The following is a 13,830-nucleotide window of genomic DNA, read 5'->3' on the forward strand; positions in this document are numbered from 1 at the left end:
GGTCGCTATAGGTAGGGGTCGACTCTACAGCACTCAACAACAACATGGTGGTGGTGGTAGTATGCTTTGTAGTTGGTTCCAACTCAGAACCCTGTATAGGGTTTCTGAGGCTGTAAATCTTTACGGGAGCAGAAAGCTTCATCTGTCTCCCATGGAACAGCTGGCAGTTTTAAACTGCTGACCTTCAGGTTCACAGCCCGATTCATAACCACTATGCTACCGTGTTCCATATATATAAATGGAGTGTGCCTGTTAGTGTGTGCATATGTGTGTGCGATAGATAATATGATTATCATACATAGATAATTCAGCTGCCTATTTGCACGCTGAAATCGGTGTGACTGAAGTCAAATCTTTGTTCCAAAATATATTTACCATATAACCTTACACCAGTGATTTCATTTCTCTCTTACTAAATTTCTCTATAGGAATTTAGGAATAGCAATAACATCTATCTCAAAATTTTCTTGTAAGGACTAATTAAGGTAGAATATGTAAAACTCCAAGGATAGTTCCTGGTACATATAACACACTCACTAGGTCAACCCTATGGAGAATAGTTCTATTCTGACATACAAGGGGCCATTGTGTGTTAGGATAGACTTCATGACAATTTGTTCGAAGGCAATAGTTGTTCAGTGGTAGAACTATCACCTTCCTTATAAGAGATCTGGGTTTGACTATTAGTAAGTATACATCATAAGCAACCTGCACTCATCTCTCAGTGTAGTTGTTTGTGTTGCTATGATACTAAATAGGTTTTAGGTGTGCTTTCAAATAAACAAAGAAGAAAGATCTGGTAGTCTACTTCTGAGTATCAGCCAATAGAAGAATCACAACACTCTGATCTCATAATGCATGGGGTGGCCATGAGTTAATAGACGCCAATAGAAGAATCACAACACTCTGATCTCATAATGCATGGGGTGGCCATGAGTTAATAGACGCCAATAGAAGGATCACAACACTCTGATCTCATAATGCATGGGGTGGCCATGAGTTAATAGTCCAGTTTTATGGCAGTAAAAAAAATAGCACTAGGTTGTCTGTACATATACTGGTAAATATGCAAAGAATAAAAAATGCAGTTGATTATTAAAATGTTTGATGATATCTTTCTAGATGGGTCTGTGAAAGGAGATGAGGATAAAATTCTTATGATCAATAGTGAATAACTGTTATCATGACTAATTGCGACTGTCACAACTGTAAAGGTAGAAGTTTTGTAACAAAAAGGGGGCAGTAGTTAATCTTACATTCTAGGAACTGAGGACCCTAGGACCATCAAAGGAGAAGAGCATGAGCAGAATGTGCGGCCCTATCCAGAGAATCAGTGACACCAGAGATGGAGGCAGAGACAAGGACATGGAGACACAGAGCAGCTGAGGACTGTAGACTCATGGAAAGAGAAAGGCTGTGTGCTGGCATCCAGGAGGCAGGTTTGCAGAATGTGCCCTTTGGTTGTTTAAATGATTACATATTCCTGAGTGTTTTTGTGTACACCCCCCCCACACACACACACATACAAAAATAAACAAAAACCAGAGGGAATATAAGCAAGTACTATTGACTGATGATTCATAGAGGAGATTGTAATCATTGCAATGACGTGATTAGTGTAAAACTGATGTTCTCCCATGTAAATTATCACATAATTCACAATAAAAACCTAAAAAATAAATATGATGATAACCCACAAAATAAAAAGATAATGGAATTTTTCCACAAACTTTTGAAGCTCCATTGTATTTTCAAGTCAGTTGACCTCCGTTTCAAAACACCTGGCTTCAAAAACCTGATTGCTGTTGAGTTGGTCTTAACTTCTAACTCATAAAGAAAGAATTGGGAATACTAGGAGTGTGGAAAGTCTCCTATCCTACTCTAACTTCCCTACATTCCAGTTAGCTCTGAGACTCAAGACTGTGTTGGGGGAATTATTACTCTTTGCCACTCTCCTAGGAATAAAAAGCAATAGTTGACCATTGCCAAAGGAAGATAATATGAGATCATTTGGAGAAGCCCTCCTACCCTTTTTTAAAATCCTTAATCAAGAAATATTAAGTGTATGCTTTGAAGCAACTCTGAAGTCTTGTTTTGTACACACTCTGGTCAGCTGCCATTTCCCAAGACCTGGGAAAATGCAGTGGAGACCAGATTGGTATAATGAAAACATCTCCCTTGCACAGAAAACAAGAAGAGATACACCTTGCTTTTACAACACCCACATAAATCTGAGCTTGGCCCGACAGACCAGCAAACCTCATCACACACAGGGCACAGGTAATTAAATGGTACCAGCATCAGCCAGACTTGAGAGTTCTATGCTGCATAGGCCCTTAGTAACCTCCTCACCAATGCCTTTCCTGGAATGACGCAAAACATTGGTCTCAAGGCTAAAGAAAGATTTCACCAATCAGTGACGAGTTTATTTATTGTTCTCTTTTCCATACCCAGGATGTTAGACATGGCGCGTGGCTGGAGGAGATGCCCAAGTCCCTGAGGACACGTTTTTTTCATCGCTGTTAGGTCTACTAGGCCTGAAGATCTCTCCGAGGGCATAGTGTCTGTCATCCTCTGGTTGTGATCACTTTTCGGTCACCAAGGACATGATTCAAGCATCCATTTCTCTATAGCCCACTGCATCGATTCTGACTCACAGCGAGAGCAGAACACCATAGAGTTTCTGAGACTGTAATCTTCATGGGAGCAAACAGCGACATCTTTCTCCAACCAAGCAGCTGGTGGGCTTGAACCGCTGACCTTGAGGTTAGCAGTCCAATGCTTAGCCCATTCTGGCAGTAGGGAGCCTTTCTTTTTTCTCTTTGTTGTTAAGTGCCATCGAGTCGGTTCTGACCCATAGCGACCCTATACAGGGTTTCCGAGGCTGTAAATCTTTAAGGGAGCAGAAAGCCGTATCTTTCTCCCGCGGAACAGCTGGTAGTTTCGAACTGTTGGCCTTAAGGTTCGCAGCCTGATTCGTAAGCACTATGCTACCAGAGAATCAAGTGTTTCATGTGAACCTTTTTTTTTTTTTCTTTTTTTTGACTTTACGGGAAATTTATTTTCTCACAATTTTGGAGGTTCCATGTCTGAATTCAGGACGTCAGCTTTAGGGCCAGCATTTTCTGCCAGTTCTGGTGGAAGGCCCTACCTTGGCTCTTTTCAGTCACTGTTTCTCAGTTCCTTGGCATTCTTCAACTGACATATGCCAGTTTCCCCTTCATCTATGCCTGCTTCTCTGCCTGACCTGCTCCTTTCAAAGGTGCTTGGCTTAAGACCCACTCTCCAGAGGTACACACCCTGTAGAATGGTCAGCCTTTTGAGATCAACAGGGCAGCATTTGCCCAAGGACAAAGCTCTGAAGGATTAGGAAGGAAGAATGGAAATAGGAATCACTAGGGGAAAATGGAGTGAGTGATGTCACACTGTACAGGGTTACAATCCCTGAGCTCAAGCAAACTGTGTATAAGTTATTGGATGGAAAACGGATCCACTCTGTAAATCTGCACTCGATTCACAGTAAAAAGGTTTGGGGCAAACAAGTTGGAATGGGAATCTCTGGGAGACAGTTGACAGCTAAACACTGTCTCAACACAGGGACTGTAGCAGTAAGCAACATCGACAAAGCCTCTATCCTCCAAATCAACCCCACCATTATGGAGTCAGTTCAACTGACTCCATGGGACTGCTCTAGAGACTCCAAGACTGAACCTTGGCAGAAGCAGGCTACCACATCTTTCTCCTGTAGAGTGACTTGTGGATTTGAACTGCTGACCTTTGGGTTAGCAGCCCAAAGCTTAACCACTGCACTACTTGATGTTGCTGCTAAGTGCATTTAAGTCAGTTCCAACTCACAGCGAACCTCTATACGGTTTCCGAGGCATGTGCAGTCTTTGCAGGAGCAGAAAGCCTCAAACTGTGGACCTTATGGTTAGCAGTCTAAAGCTTAGTGTACGGCGCCACCATGCTCCCCACTGCACCACTATTGTTAAGAGCCATCGAGTCAGTTTTGACTCATAGAGACGCTGTGTAAGGTTTCCAAAGAGCTGTTGGTGAGTTTGAACGGTCGATCTTGTGGTTCAAACCAACCTTGTGGTCTAGGTCTTTATCCCACAGAACCGCACCAGGGCTCCCACTAGAATCCATTTATCTGTCCTCTGGAAAGGTAAAGTCTTGGTTTTGAAATTCTTAAATTCTCATGGAAGGATGCAATAAACAAGATAAATCACCGTGCCACAAAACGACACGAGATAAGGAGAAAAACTAAAGAAGCTAAAGGAACTGAAAAAATGAAAGGAAAGGAGAAGGAAAAAAGAAAAAGAGACACACTGCAGTGATATGGGGTCTGGTGAGGCATTGTAGGATAAGCACTTAAGCTAAGCCAAAGGTCAGAGGTTCAAACTCACCAGCTGCTCCTCAGAAACCCTATGCCTATTCTCTATGAGTTGGATCTGACCTGGACAGCCCTTAACAACAACACTGATAGGGTCTCACTAACGTAACAAAGTCCTGTTTCCAGGTAGGATTACATCCACAGGTATAGGAGTTTAGAGATTTCTCATTTATTTTTCTTGTATTTTAGAATCCTTTATTGTGGTTTCTGTTCAAGATTACCAAGCACTTTTGTTTCCCATTTCACACTTTATACACGTTTTGTTTTGTGACATTATTTGCAGTCCCTCAGTGTAAAAACACTGTTCCCACTTCTTTTCTGATGAACAATTACTTTTAATGCTAAGCAATCTTGTTTAAGCAAAATGATCAGGAAATCCCAAATAAAAACTCTTCTATAGATGTCACCCCCAAATTTCCAATCTTGGGTCTACCATGTTTGGTCAACAGAGAGTAAATACTCAGATATAATGTTCTTTGATTCACAGATCACCTATCTCCAACAAAGAAGATGAGACAAATGTTCCCATGCCCCCCAAACCACCAAAGTGTCACCCCCCAAGTCTACTTACACCTCAAATCCAAATTCTTCCCCCATTCAATGGTCTCGAAGTAAACCTTCCATATTTCTGAGATATCTCCAAGTCGTTTACAGACGTTATTCTATTCTTGTGTCTACATTCACTCGTCCTTTCCCCTGAAAGAACCACTTAAGTGAGGTGTGGAACGGAGACTCCCAAGGACTAAGGGATAAAATCATCGTGGAAGCAAACTAAGACTTTTGTTAATGCAAACAGAACAGAAGTATCTCCCTTCACTATCTGAGAGACTTTTCCAAGGCCTGACTGACATTCCTGCCCAAAAGTGATACGTGGCAGTAAGACAGGGAGTCTAGAGGGTTCTTGGAAAAACTTACCAGGAAAGCCAAGACTTTGTCCCCAACTCAGGGGATCGCTTTGGTTCCCTACTGAATCCCAGCTCCTGGCCCAGTGCCTGGGACGTATACACAGATGCTCAGAAGTGTTCATTGAGTGGATTCTCAGCAGTGGATTTCTAAGAACCGCAACCTCCTACCCCGTGGCAAAGCCCCCTGAGAAGCTATGATGGGTCCAGCTGAGACCCTCATGTGGTCTGACACCAACATCTACTTGACTTCTCCAAGTTTCCCTGAGACATGGATCCTAGGGGGCCTCTTGGAATGTGAATTCATTAATCCCAAGACCTTGCTCATTTTACAGTTTGTTTGCTGTATACAGACTACCACCCACATGATTTCTGTATTTTACTGCCTTGCAAGCTGTTTTACAGCCTAACTGTAAATATGACCTTGAAATATGACCTTTCCCTAGAGGCAGAGAAGAACACCAGTCCCTGGCAGGGGCTGGAACCAGACTTCTGAAGAATTAAGCATGTGCAACATTCCAGAATACTTTTCATCTGCCCCTACCAGAAGCCTTTGGGGTGGACTCCATCTTGAATTAATGCTGCACCCGCCCCCAGTTAGCCTGGCTACTCCTATATGGGTCACTTCCCAGGACCCCCAGCCTATCTCTGTGAATAAACATGAAGCATTTTGCTCACCTTAAAGTCTTAAAAACTTCAAGAAAGCCTTTGTTTGGGGATATGGGCGTTAAGCATTGAGCCTTCCCCATCTCTATTTACGAGCCTCTTTCTTATAATAAACCTCCGCTCATATGGAAACTCTGCCCCTCCTGATTCTTAATCAATAGAAGGCAAGAGCTCTTTCTTGTAGGGCAGACATGTGATTAGCACTCTTGGTAACAGTAGCTTGCTTGCTTTCCTCCTCGGGGTTCCTAAACTAATTTGGATAACAATGTTCATTCATCTTGCTTTACATTGGGTTCTGGCTTATCATTAAGATCTACTTTGGGTGACAAAATAACCTTTACATAGTCAGCAGATAATTTCAGGAAATAAAGTCTGGGATGGGAGATGTTAACAACAGCACCATATTGGGCGTGTCTGAGTACGTGTGTGTGATGGATGGATACTGATGCAATGAAAGGGTGCATTTCTGTGAAATGCCCAAGAAGGAAGAGGGACTGGGTTGTGAAGAGTTCAGCACACAGGTAAGTCAAGATGCAGGAGTGACCAGAAGAGAGCTGCTGAGTGTATATCTGGACATGAGTGTGCATTGTGTGTACCAGAGTGACAGGGTTAATGAACAATGACACAGACACATGAGCAAGGCGCTAGCTCTGCCTGAGTCCTGCAGCCTGGAAGGCCACCTTACCCTGTAGTAATCGGTGCTGTAGACATCTCTGGACATGCCAAAGTCTCCAATCTTCACCAGCAAGTTGGCTCCAACCAGGCAGTTCCTGGTGGCCAGGTCCCGGTGCACAAAGTGCTGGGAAGCCAGGTACACCATCCCCGAGGCAATCTGGCCGGCGATGTGCAGCATTTGGGAGAGCCCCAGCTCGCCTTTGGTCTGGCGTGGCTGCCCATCCACGAGGATCATCGCATCTGGCCCATGGGCCCTGCATGGGGGTGAGAGAAGGAAGGAGCAGAGAGAATTTCAGCAGATCAAGGGAAAAGGGCTTCATGGCTCCCTGTTCTCTGGAACCTCCCAAAGACATAAATAATATCTCACCTTTCTGTCTGTCTCTAGCTACATGAAATTACACTATGGCGGCTTCCACAATCTGAGTCTCAGTAAGATGGCCACAGCCATGCACCAACGGGTCGGGATAAGCTGCTCTTTTTAGTATTTCTAAGGAGACCTGGTGGCTCAGTGGGTTAAGTGGTGGGATGCTAATGGAAAAGTCAGTGATTCAAACCCACCAGAGAAATGAGGCTATCTCTTCTCTGCCCCCATAAAGATTCACAGTCTCAGAAATCCTAAGGACAGCTCTATGCTGAGCTCTAGGGTAGCTACAAGTAGGAATTGGCTCAGTGGCAGTGGGTGGGTTTAGTATTTTACTCTCATCCAGGGGTCTTCTAAATTCTAGACATCTATTGTTGTTTTTAAGTGCCATCAAGTACGTTCTGACTCATAGAGACCCTGTATAAGGTTTCCAAGGAGCAGCTGGTGGGCTTGAACTTCCAACCTTGTGGTTAGCAGTCCAGTGCTTATCCTACAGTGCCACACCAGGACTCCTGTAGACATCTGTTATGTTGTTGTTGTTAAGTGCTGTTGAGTGGGTTTTGATTCATAGCAATTCTGTATAGATAGGGTTTCTAAGGGGTAGCTGGTGAATTTGAACCGCCGACCTTGTGGTTCAAATCGACCTTGCAGTCCAGTGCTTTAACCCCCAGCACCACACCAGGATGCTAGGCATCTATTATAGGACAAAACAATGACAAAAATTACATAGCCCTTATTATGAACGTTCAACACTGCGCAGAGTGTTTTAAACAAGTCCAGGCCCCACCCACTCCAATTTTGAAATTTGGAAACTGAATCACAAAGTGACCAGATCACCGGGCCAACATCACAGAGGCCACAGAGTGGCCACTTGGGGAATCAGGAGGCAGAATTTGAAAGCAGATAGTCAGTTCAGGAAGAAGGTTTCTTAAGCTTTAATGAGCACCAGGGGGGATTGTTAAAACAGATTCCTGAAATGCTGATTCAGTAAAAAGCAAAACAAGACAAAAAAAACAAAAAACAAAAACAAAAACAGATGCCTTTCAGGTCCGCTCTGACTCATGAAAGGCCCGTGGGTTTCAGAGTAGAACTGTGTTTCATAGGGTTCTCAAGGGATGATTTTTCAGAAGTAGAGGAGGCATCTCTGGGTGGTCTCAAACCTCCGACCTTTCCGTTAGCAGCTAAGCACATTGTTTCTTGAACCCAGGTACCTGGGGCCCGTGACCGTGCATTCCTGACAGTACAGCTGCTACCCCAGCTGGTCTCAGGCGAAGACCCACAGCCTGCCACACGATGGACACTATGGCGGCTCCACATGCCACCTAGCCTTGACAAGAAGCCCAGGTCTGGCAGCAACGCATGCCGTATCCCAAATCAAATTCCAAATCTGTGACCCCAGCAGCTTGTCTTGTCACACTGGTCACTCTTTTACTGCTCACTCTTTTGTCTAGAAAGCCCAACGAGCCGTGACCACACTGGGGCCATTATTTATGAAGTTGTAGGGTCTGTTTTACTGCTTCTCCAATTTCCACTGAAAGGCGTCGTTAAATATGAACGTGTTTGCTTTATTATCTCCAGTGGACTTTGCCCTGCTCTCTCCTCAGGAAAGGAGCTGCTGCTTTAGCAAGGAAAGGGTCGGCAGACAAGACGGCCTCCTGTTTACCAGGTGAGAACGATCCACAGCCCCTAAAGCTCACCAGAATGGAGTCATTTGAGCAGACATGGTCAGCCAGGGGCCACGGAGGCTGTGGTGGGAAAGCAGCCTGCCAGCCACCTACCAGGAAGATGTGGGTGACCCAGACTGGAACCCCAGCTACCAGGGGTTTCTGGAAAAGCCCACCCTAGACAGGCACAGCCCAGGAAGACAGATTAATGGCATCCTGGTAGCACAGTGTATTAGGGTCTGAGCTGCTGAACGCAAGGTCAGTAGTTAGAACCTACCAGGCACTCCACAGGAGAAAGACGCTGTTCCTCTAACAGTTTATAGCCTTGGGAACCCCATGCAGAGTCGCTATGAGTTGGGACCAACTCGGTAACATACAACCACAACCAACCCACCGGGCATAATGAGTGCTGGTGTGCCGCTGTAGAATAAGCACTGGACTGCTAACTGAAATGTCGGTGGTTTGAATCCACCAGCCACTCCTTGGAGACCCTGTACAGGGTCACTAAGTTAAATGACTTAACAACTGTGAATACAGAGTCTTGATGTGAAGTTGCAGGATCAACGGCGTTGGCAGTTCACACTCACAAGCTGCTCCTCAGAAACCCTACACAGGGTCACTATGAGTCGGCACTCACAACGGCCCTTAACAACAACAACAATTGGAAATATGGTCCACTGTGAAGGCTAAAGCCTAGATCGTGTTCAAAATAATGCCCCCCGTAAGAGGGCTAGCCTTGACTTAGACAGATTCCGCTGCCAGGTCTTCAGGAGGGTGCCCTGGGAGACACAGAGTCCTGGCTGAATGGTGTCCTCCCTCGCTGCCCCATTACTTCTCTACACGAGCCCACTGTGGAGAAAGAAGAGGTGTGGGTAGCGTCAGGAGGCAAGTACCCAGCAAGGACACAGTCCCTCACCCCGTGGGCCCCCTTCTTCTTTTATTTCCCTGCTTTGCCTTTCCTCTTAAGTTAGAATTCTTCCACCTCTTGCCTCTACTCCTTCCCTGCTATTCATTTTTTTTCCTTCCTATTTAGCTTTGCTGGTGGCACTCCCAGCTAACTGCACTGCTGATCCAATGGAGAGAACAGGACATGATGGGGCATGTCCTTCAGAGCCCAGAGGACAGAAGCACAGGGAGAGAAAGGTCTAGAGTATAGAGCAAGACAATCACCTGGATTCCACGCCATTGGGCCTCACGGTTCTGATTGGATAACAATAGTAATAATTTTAATACCATTGATTGGAGCACCTAGCCACACACAAAATGCATCTGCAAAAACTGGAACCAGTGTAAGACAGAAACCTCTCAGAGAAGGAAAAGTCAAATATTTTCCCCTGGAATGAGAAGTAGAAAAATGGTAAAACTTTATCCAAGTCACAGGTAGAAAACTTGGGAGACATGGAAAAAATGAAGCGGTTCCTTCGAGTTCTGGCTTTCACAGGTTTCCCTGTACAAAAGCAGCCATCAGCCACTGTTAATAACAAAACTGTGGCATCCTTAATAAAGCTCTTGTTTTCTAGAAGAGAAAATTAAGGTTTAATCATGGTTCCAGATTGTATCACAGAGAAATGACAAATACAGGAACTGAACCCACCTCTCTTTTATATGAAGAGCTGAATATAAAGAAATGTCTCTTGTTGGAGACCCAGGATCAGAAGGGTTAGAACAACCTATTTTTCAAAGCCCCCAAACCCACATCTTGTGATACTAAGTGGACTCTAACTCATTGTGACCCTATGTAAGGGTTTCTGAAACTGTCCACCTCTAAGGGATCAGACAGCCTCAACTCTCTCCTGCGGATCACCTGGTGGGTTTGAGTACAGATTGCTCCATAGGGTTTTCAGTGGCTGCCTTTTCAGAAGTAGATCATCAGAGATTTCTTTTCAGGCACCACCTCGAATCTACAACCTTTCAATTAGCAGCGGAGTGTATTAACTGTTTGCAACACTCAGCAGCACAACACCTAACCCACAGCACCACCAAGTCTCCTTTAGAACATCCTGCAGAAATCCTGGTATGGCGTTGTACAGTAAGCACTATACTGCCCCCTTCAAGGTCAGTGGTGCAAACCCAGAAGCCACTTCAAAGAAACCTTATACAGGGTTGCTATGAGTCAGAACTGACTCCATGGCACTTAACAATAACAACCCTTTTACATTCCTCCAAGGCCACATTGGGTACACCCAACTCACAATGAGAGTTTCCCAGACTCCTCCAGCCCACTACTCCTTAGTCCATTCCTATTCCCCACTCAACACTGCAATACCCTAACTTCAAGAGGAAGCCCCTCAGTTTTTGGTGAGTAGATAAGAGCCTTGTGTAACTTGGGTTTGAACTCTGGGACTCTGTTTCCCAGCCACTGAATTCAAAGGAATTTAAAGAGACCACACCTCGATGGCCCATACCTGAGTATCTGACTTGCTTACTGGGACGTTGAGGTCCACAGACCCCTGACAACTGGCCGTGTGCTGCCCTTACACATGAGGTGATTGTTGGAGATGGCAGACATGGGAGGTAGACTCAACTCCTTAGATCTCTGGCTGGGAGCCAGACTTGAAGAAACCCTTTTTACAAGAAAGCCACTGTGTCTGGAACAGTGGTCTCCACTAGAACTTACTGAACTGATGGAAATGTTCTATGTCTGCACAATCTGATGTGGTAGAGACATTTCATCCTTCAAACATGTTATCAGGAGGGACCAGCCCCTGGAGAAGGACATCATGCTTGGTCAAGTGGAGGGTTAGTGAAATCAAAGATGTCAATCAACCCATTGAGATGGCTTGACACGGTGGCAGCAGCAATGGCCTCAAGTGTACCAATGATTGTGGGGATGGTACAGAACCAGGCTGTGTTTCATTCTGTTGTGTCTAGGGTCACTATAAGTCGAAACCAACAACAACACCTAACAACAACAACAGCAGCCATAGGTGGCTACCAGGTACTTGAAATGCAGTTGGTGTAACTAGAAAATCGAATTTTTAACATTTTATTTCATTTCAATTAATTCAAATCCAAATAGTCACACACACCTGGCTTCCTTACTGGATAGAAAAATTCTAGAATTTAATCAAAGACATTCTTTTATTTTTTTAGCCATATCTGTATTCTAATGAGTTTGTGACCTTGCATTTGCTTCCTCACCAAAGCGTCCCTGGCAAGGTTCTAGAAGGGGTGCAAGTAGAGAACCTAAGATACAAAGGGACAAAGTTATTTACAAGATCAGGGGAAGAAATGGTCTTGGAATCTGGTAGTCATAAATTATAATTCAGTTGATGCTCTGAGCCCCGTCGTTGGCCCCATTCCAGACCTTCTTATCTTCTCCTCAAGGTTGGAATCATGAAAGAAAGTACAAGGTACTTGTCATCTCACCCTCAACCTCCCTCCTACCCCCAAAAAGTCAGGGAGAGAGGGCTGAATCTAGCTTCTTGGGGGAGGAGTCAGAATTACACAGGTTTTCTCTGTTGCCAGTGAGTCAATTCCAACTGCTAGTAACCCTCTCAGACTGAGTCCAACTCTCCCATGGGCTTTCCAAGACTCTCGTCTTTATGTCTGACTTCCTCGGAAGAGCTGGTGAGTTCAAACACTGAGCAAACTCCTCAGGATGAAGAAAGCTGGTGGTTCCTTTCGTATTCTCAGAGGCAGAAAAATGACTCCTGACAGCGCACAGAGAAGACTGCTTACCTGAGGAACTTGTTGAGGTCTCCATGCTTCATATACTCAAAGACCATGATGAGGGGGTCGCCGTCACCGCAGACTCCATAGAACTTGACAATGTGTTCGTGCTGCAGGTTGGTGAGCAGTTCAGCCTCTCGCTGGAAATCCTTCCGGGCAGCCAGGGTGGGATCCTTCAGGGCCTAGAAATACAAGACGACTAGAGTGAATGGCAGCTCTAGTCTCCTCCTGGGACTGAAGCTGACCCACACATGCTGGGCTCCCAATAACTCAGATTTTAATTCAAATTGTAAGGAGCTTTGGTGGCATGAGGTTTGAATATTTGCCTGCTAACTCAAAGGTCAATGGTTCAAATATACCAGGAGCTTCATAAGAGAAAATACCTGGTAAGCCACTCCCATAAAGATTATAGCCTGGGAGTCACTATGGAGCAATTCTGGTCTGCCCTATAGGGCCGGCATGAGGCCGAGTCAACTCGATAGCACATGGCAATGACAGAGAGGGAAAATCACAGCAAGACCCAACTGTCTCCCCCTCCTTTTCCATGTAGAAAGAGAATCCAACTTTTCTGACACATGCGTCCTACCCACCAGGCTACTGATTTCAAAGTACAGATCCGTTCTTAATGGTATCTTAAGTCTTTAAATGGAACCTGTTAGTGCAGGAAAAGGCTGGAAGGCGTTCTAAGGATTTGAAAGCTGCATGTTCAGCAAGTGAAAAATATTGTGATGAAGACTCTGTTGCCAGTAGGAGTTGGTTTGGAATCCTGGTGTGGTGTTGTAGGATAAACACTGGACAGCTGACTGCAAGGGCAGTGGTTCAAATCCACCAGTCACTCCTCTGAAACACTATGAGTCTGAACAGACTTGATGGCACTTAACAACAACAACAAAGAGTTGGTTCAACTGGTTCACAGTGAGGGTATATTTGCATCATGTTACCGGGTAAGAGGGAGCTAGATGTAAATTCAGAAGCTGGTAAACTCAGGGAATGCCTGCTTGTTCTTCTCAGAAAGTTAGCCTCCTCAGAGATGTACTTGCATGGCAGGGGGAGGGATGGAGTGATAGAAATCCTCATTATCCCCTTCCTCCTAAAGATCCCTTTAAAGAAATGATTTATTTGCTAAAGTAAACCACTTGGAAACCAGTGTCCTAATTGATTTAATTAACATGGTGGTTGTGTGCTGTGGAGTTGGTTCTGATTCAAAGTGACTCTCTATAGGGTTTCTGAGGTTATAAACCTTAACAGGGACAATCACACAAGTCCACAGAGGAAGTAGTTGAAGAACTACTGGAAAAACGTTCTCTAATATCCTGAAAAATGAAAAGATAAACATACAAGAAGCTCAATGAACCCCAGGAAGGATAGACCCCAAAAGAAAATCACCAAGACATATCATAATCAAGCTTTTCAAAATCAAAGATAAGGAGACACTCCTGAAAGCAGCTAGGGAAAACAGAAGTGTTACATACAAAGGCAAGCAAGTCAGATTAAGCT

General features: G+C 44.7%; 1 protein-coding gene across 3 annotated transcripts in view; it reads right to left on the minus strand.

Moving 5' to 3' along the window:
- NTRK3 (neurotrophic tyrosine kinase, receptor, type 3) overlaps positions 1 to 13,830 on the minus strand; it is a 613,206-nt gene that overhangs the window by 71,521 nt on the left and 527,855 nt on the right. For all 3 annotated transcript variants that reach the window (XM_006867120.1, XM_006867119.1, XM_006867118.1), the window contains 2 exons: positions 12,343 to 12,515; positions 6,647 to 6,890 (listed from right to left, as the gene is read on the minus strand). In XM_006867120.1, the coding sequence (XP_006867182.1) occupies positions 6,647 to 6,890; positions 12,343 to 12,515 (417 nt within the window). The remainder of the gene's footprint in view (positions 1 to 6,646; positions 6,891 to 12,342; positions 12,516 to 13,830) is intronic.

Source organism: Chrysochloris asiatica, unplaced genomic scaffold (genome assembly GCF_000296735.1).
Source record: "Chrysochloris asiatica unplaced genomic scaffold, ChrAsi1.0 scaffold00101, whole genome shotgun sequence".
In the NCBI taxonomy this organism is placed as follows: domain Eukaryota; kingdom Metazoa; phylum Chordata; class Mammalia; order Afrosoricida; family Chrysochloridae; genus Chrysochloris; species Chrysochloris asiatica.